Raw genomic sequence first — 5,372 nt, forward strand, 5'->3', positions numbered from 1 at the left:
GAAAGACTCCTCTTTCTCCCAGGGAGCATCTGGCAGGCTTGAACTGCAGACCTTGTATGGAATCACTGTGCCCCCACACACATATGTATGCATATATATGTGTGTGTGTGTACGTATAAATGTGTATGTACATATATATGTGTATATACACACACATATATATTTGTTGCTGTTTTAAGTGCCATCGAGTCAGTCCAGACTCATAGCGACTCTGTACAGGGTTTCCGAGGAGCAGCTGGTGGGTTTGAACCACTGATATTGTGGTTTGCAGTCTAGTGCTTATCCTACAGTGCCACACCAGGAGCCTATATATATATATGAAGTCCTGGTATGGTGCTGCAGGATAATGCATTGGACTGCAAGGTCAGTTTGAACTACAAAGTCGGCAGTTCAAATCCACCAGTCACTCCTCGGAAAACATATACAGGGTCATTATGAGTCAGAACAGACTTGGCATCACTTAACAACATTTTATATATATATATATATAATTTTGTTGTTGTCAAGTGTCACTGAATCGATTCCAACCCATAGAGATCCTGTATAAGGTTTTCAAGGTGCAGCTGGTGAGCTTGAACCACTGACCTTGTAGTTCAAACGGCTTTTGCAGTCTGACACATTAGCCCACAGCACCACACCAGGACTCATATATATATATATATATACAAGCTGCTCCTTGGAAAACCTATACAGGGTTGCTAAGGGTCAAAATCGACTCAGAGGCACTTGACAACAACATATATATATATGTGTGTGTGTGTGTGTGTGTGTGTGTGTATGTATGTATATATTGTGTGTATGTTGTTGTTGTTGTTATGTGCCATGGAGTCGGTTCTGACTCATAGCGACCCTGTACAGGGTTTCCGAGGCTGTAAATCTTTACGGGAGCAGAAGGCCTCATCTTTCTCCTGTAGAACAGCTGGTAGTTTTGAACTGCTGACCTTGTGGTTCACAGCCTGATTCGTAACCACTATGTTACCATGTATCTATATGTGTGTGTGTGTTTGTATGTATGTGTGTGTGTGTTTGTATGTATGTGTGTGTGTCTATAGCGAGTCCCTGGATGAGACAATAGAGTTAGTGTGTTCAGCTACTAACTAAAATGTTTAGAGGTTTGAGTCCATCACAGAAGAAAGGCCTAGCAAACTACTTCCAATATTCAGCTCTGAAAATCCTATTGAGTTCTACTCTGACACACAGAGGGTCATTAATAGGTGGAGTCAACTGGATAGCAGGTAGTATTAGAATACATACATACATATATATGGATATATATAGATATAGATATAGAGAGATATATAAAATGAGATATATATAATGAAATACACATTATGAAATATATATAAAATGTTTCTAGATTTTATGGCTTTATGGGCACACTGTAGAATGTAAATCAAGTTCTACATACCTGGAATCCTATTGAGCGTCACCCAGAAATGTTCATCAGGAGAATAGGTATCCTTCGACCACTCCAGTAAATCAATGGCCCTCTGGTCTTGTAGAACAAAGTTAACAAATTCCCTCGTAAGGGCAACATAGGCAGTGCCGAAGTAAATGGTCAGATTGTAGGGAGGAGGCATTTTTCTCATTGGAGTCCACAGCATGAAGGAAAACAAAGGGTACCTCTGCTCCAAGTGCATGTATTTGGTCCTTATGATAATGTGAGGAGGAGGCAGCACCCCCGGGGTAATATTTTTCCCTTTAAAACCTTTCAGATACTGAACTATCTCCTTATTGGTTTTCAGGGGGAAATCTTGTCCACAGGTGTTGATCACGTACTTCCAGGGAACCTGAGAGCTGGCCAGGTCTCTCATGCAGTTCAGGTCAGCCTGGAGCCTGAAGATTCCTGCATAGACCACAGACTCCCTCTTAGATGCCAAAAGAACATTTGAGAAGCAGCTCTGAAGTTTTAACACTGCCTCTTTAAAAGCAGCTGTGGCCTTCTCATCCACATGAACACAGTAGACATTTTGGGGCATGTAAATTGCCCTGAAGAGCCTTTCAAATGTATCAAAGTGTTTATGGATGACCATGACATATGCCAGTGGAAACTCAGCTTCTTCTTTGGACAGAGGCTCTGTTATATAGTGGTTTTGTACCAAGTATTGTTGACAAGTTATGTCTCCAAGTGATGCCATTGGTATAGTTTTGTCCGGGAACATTGTCTTTCCTGCCACAAGCTTATCACAGACTTTTGCAAGGACTGAAGTGTTTGAGATTTTCCCCACATGTAGGTATTTGTGTGGAACCATATAGTTGGTATATAGGAACAAAAGAGTTACATATGTGGTCAAAAGTCCTATGACAAACCCAAACATCTTCAGCTTCATTTTTTTTTTTTTTCCTGTGATCTGTTTATTGCCACTTGCCTGACTGTATACCACTGCTGAAGTCAACCTTCAGGGTCATCCAGGGATGGTTGGGAAATTTGCTCTAACTTCCTGTTTTCAGTTAAGGGTAGAATTATTGTCACTCATGGAAGGAAAGTGCGATCAACCACAAGTCTGCAATTCTTATTGTCGAAGGGAACTAGCAGCTCTGAGTGCATGAGCCACAGAGACAAACTGATCACCTGGCAAGAGCTAAGCACAGCTGGGCAGCTTCACCTTAAAGACACTCACTGCCTGCAAGTCAATTCCAACTCATATCAACTCTACAGGACAGAACAGAATATTCCCATAGGGTTTCCAAGACTGCAAATCTTTTATAGGAACAGACAACCTTTTTCTCCTGAGGAGCAACTGGTGGATTTGAATGGTTAGCAGCTACTTGGCAACCAAGGCCTCTTATTCCAACAGGCAAGACCCTGTAAAATCAGCCCCTCTGATCAGTTCAGGGTGGTTTTTCCATGTGGATTAAAAGTAGAATATGTGTCAATCTTTCAGCCTCCTTTATCCAGACAGGGTCACCATGACAATCATTGCTATCACCTTTGAAAACCAGAGATAATGCGTCTTTAACTTTGGTTAGTTGTAGATGTCCTGACATAGGCTGCAATTGTCATTTACAATGCATCGAGTTCCTCAATAGTGGTGTCTCTTCTTACCTAAAAATAAAATAAAATGCATAGAATTTCAGAGCTGGAAGAAACCTCAAACAAGTCATTCAATTGACAAAAGAACACTGAGAATGAAGTGTAACTAATATTCAACCATAATTTGTCCCCATTGTCTCACTGGACTCCTGGCGTGGTGCTGTAGGATCAGTACTGGATTACAAACCACAAGACCAGCAGTTCAAACCCACCAGCTGCTCCTTGGCACCAACATGAAGGCGTTTAACAACAATAACAACAGCTTACAGTAGGCACTCAGCATTAAGTCCAGTCCTCTATACCAGGGGTTCACAATCACAGCCACTGGGTTCAATCTGATCCATATGTTTTTATACAGCCTACAAGCGAAAAAATGGTCTTAGATTTCTTAATGGCTGGAAAAAAAAGATCTAAAATAGAATATTTTGTGGCACATAAAGAGTCCTGGTGTGGTGCTATAGGATAAGCACTCTAATGCAAGGTCGTTGGTTCAAACTCAGTAGTCATTACTATACAGGGTCGCTATGAGTCAGAACAACTTGATGGCACTTAACAACAACAAGAATAATAAATTCAAACACCAGTGTCCATAAATAAAGTTTTTGGTTTTTTGGTTTTAGAACACAGTGAATTGCCTTTACTTTCGGTATGCATCCATGTGTCAGCACTTAGTGGTCCGGAACAGAAAAGTGGAAAAATGCAGCTATTTTCAGGAGGTCAAGCCCACCAATTTCGGGGATCTGCCGTGCACACCAAGTTCTTCCTGACTCCCTGCTGAGGACTGTGGGAATCTCAGCACCGAAACCAAAGTACTCACCGAATTCAAGGTTCTTTTTGTTCCTGTTGTCAGGTTCCAAACTAGACCCAAACAAATTGCCAGGATGATCAAATCAGAGCGCTGTTTAAAACTTCTTTCATTTTTAAAAGCAAAGCAATGACAAGAAAAGAAAACATTGAGAGGTGTCTTGTGTGCTTACAAGTGTGGGGTGGTGGGGTGCAGGGAGGGGCTTTGGGAGGAAGAAGAACAACATCCCTTGATGGGTGTGGGGAAAGAAGACAGTGGAGAAAGCCCTGACTTCCTCACCAAAGACTAACATCAGAAGGGAATAGAAAGGGTTACAATTTATGCTTCAGCCAAGGTGGGAGGAGAGGAGAGGGGGGAGGGATGGCTTGGAATGGGGGGCATCATTTAAGACTTAAGCACCCCACACACCCAGCAGTAGTTTCCTAGGCTGAAACCCCAAACCTTCACACCTGTCCTCAGAAACCACACCAAGCTGGAGAGATGTTACAGGGAGAGAGGGCTGAGGGCAGGCGGTGGAACAAGGGGAGAAAGCAGAGACTCCAGGCCACATAATTGTGTGATTGTGTGATGTAGCTTTTCACAGTTGAGTTTAGATGTATTCCACCAGTTACGATGGGGATCAAATTAAATATACTTTCTTGATCCCAGATGTTCAACTACGTGGACAGTGGTTATACTGGACAGGATGATTTCTTATTGTTGTTGTTATTTAGTGCCGTTGAGTTGGTTCTGAGTCATAACTACACTGTATAGGGTTACCAAGGAGCAGCTGGTGAGCTTGGACAACACTGACTTTGCAGTTCAAACCAACTAGCACAACTAATATATTTCAAATGGACCAAAAAATTAGTATCATTTACAGTATCTTAAGATAACTTACCTTTGAATGGGAGTTTCCTTTCCAGTATTTTGAAGTCTACAAGACATATCTAGAAACTTTACTGTGGTGGAAAATTAAGACTGCTTAAATCGAATAAACGGTTTTTCTTTTTGATTAATTGCTGTAACACTGTCCTTCAGGCGGTTGAGGGACTTTTCATATTTTCTTTAGATAACATTAGGCACCGCAGAAGCTCTTGCAGGACAACTTTGAGGCTTTGTGAATGCTGTCATTTTGCTATCACTGATCTGGCTCTGGGGTCCACCACTCCATTAGAACCATTCACTCCTTTCATACTAATTATTGTTACAATAATTCTGGGTATTTAGGTCCACATTCTATTTGAAGGCTGATTATCTGCTTTTTGTAAATTGTCTGAGCCTGGGGTGGCTGCCATCTTGTGTCGCTGTTGCTCCCCATAAATAAAGTTTTATCAGGATACAAACACACTTATTTGTTTACATATTGTTTATGGCTGCTTTAAGGAGCCCTGGTGCTGCTGTGGGTTAGGCATTGGACTACTAACTGCAAGGTCGGCGGTTCAAACCCACCAGTGACTCTGTGGGAGAAAGATGAGAATATTTGCTTCTGTAAGGGTCTATAGCCTTAGAAACTCTGTAAAGGGTCGCTATGAGTCTTAACAGACTCAATGG

At 41.7% G+C, this 5,372-nt stretch overlaps 1 protein-coding gene and 1 pseudogene across 1 annotated transcript; both read right to left on the reverse strand.

The window, feature by feature from the left end:
* Positions 1–1,400: 1,400 nt before the first annotated feature.
* On the reverse strand, positions 1,401–2,252 carry LOC102830352. Its single transcript, XM_006864129.1, has one exon. It carries the CDS (start codon positions 2,250–2,252, stop codon positions 1,401–1,403), a length of 852 nt encoding a protein of 283 aa, XP_006864191.1.
* Positions 2,253–4,833: 2,581 nt separating this feature from the next.
* Positions 4,834–5,139, reverse strand: LOC102830721 (annotated as a pseudogene).
* Between the last annotated feature and the right edge of the window lie 233 nt (positions 5,140–5,372).

Source organism: Chrysochloris asiatica, unplaced genomic scaffold (assembly GCF_000296735.1).
Source record: "Chrysochloris asiatica unplaced genomic scaffold, ChrAsi1.0 scaffold00060, whole genome shotgun sequence".
Lineage (NCBI taxonomy): Eukaryota > Metazoa > Chordata > Mammalia > Afrosoricida > Chrysochloridae > Chrysochloris > Chrysochloris asiatica.

Excerpts from the sequence above, each read along its gene's own strand:
- LOC102830352 (XM_006864129.1), bottom strand. The coding sequence starts at position 2,252 with ATGGTTCCACACAAATACCTACATGTGGGGAAAATCTCAAACACTTCA.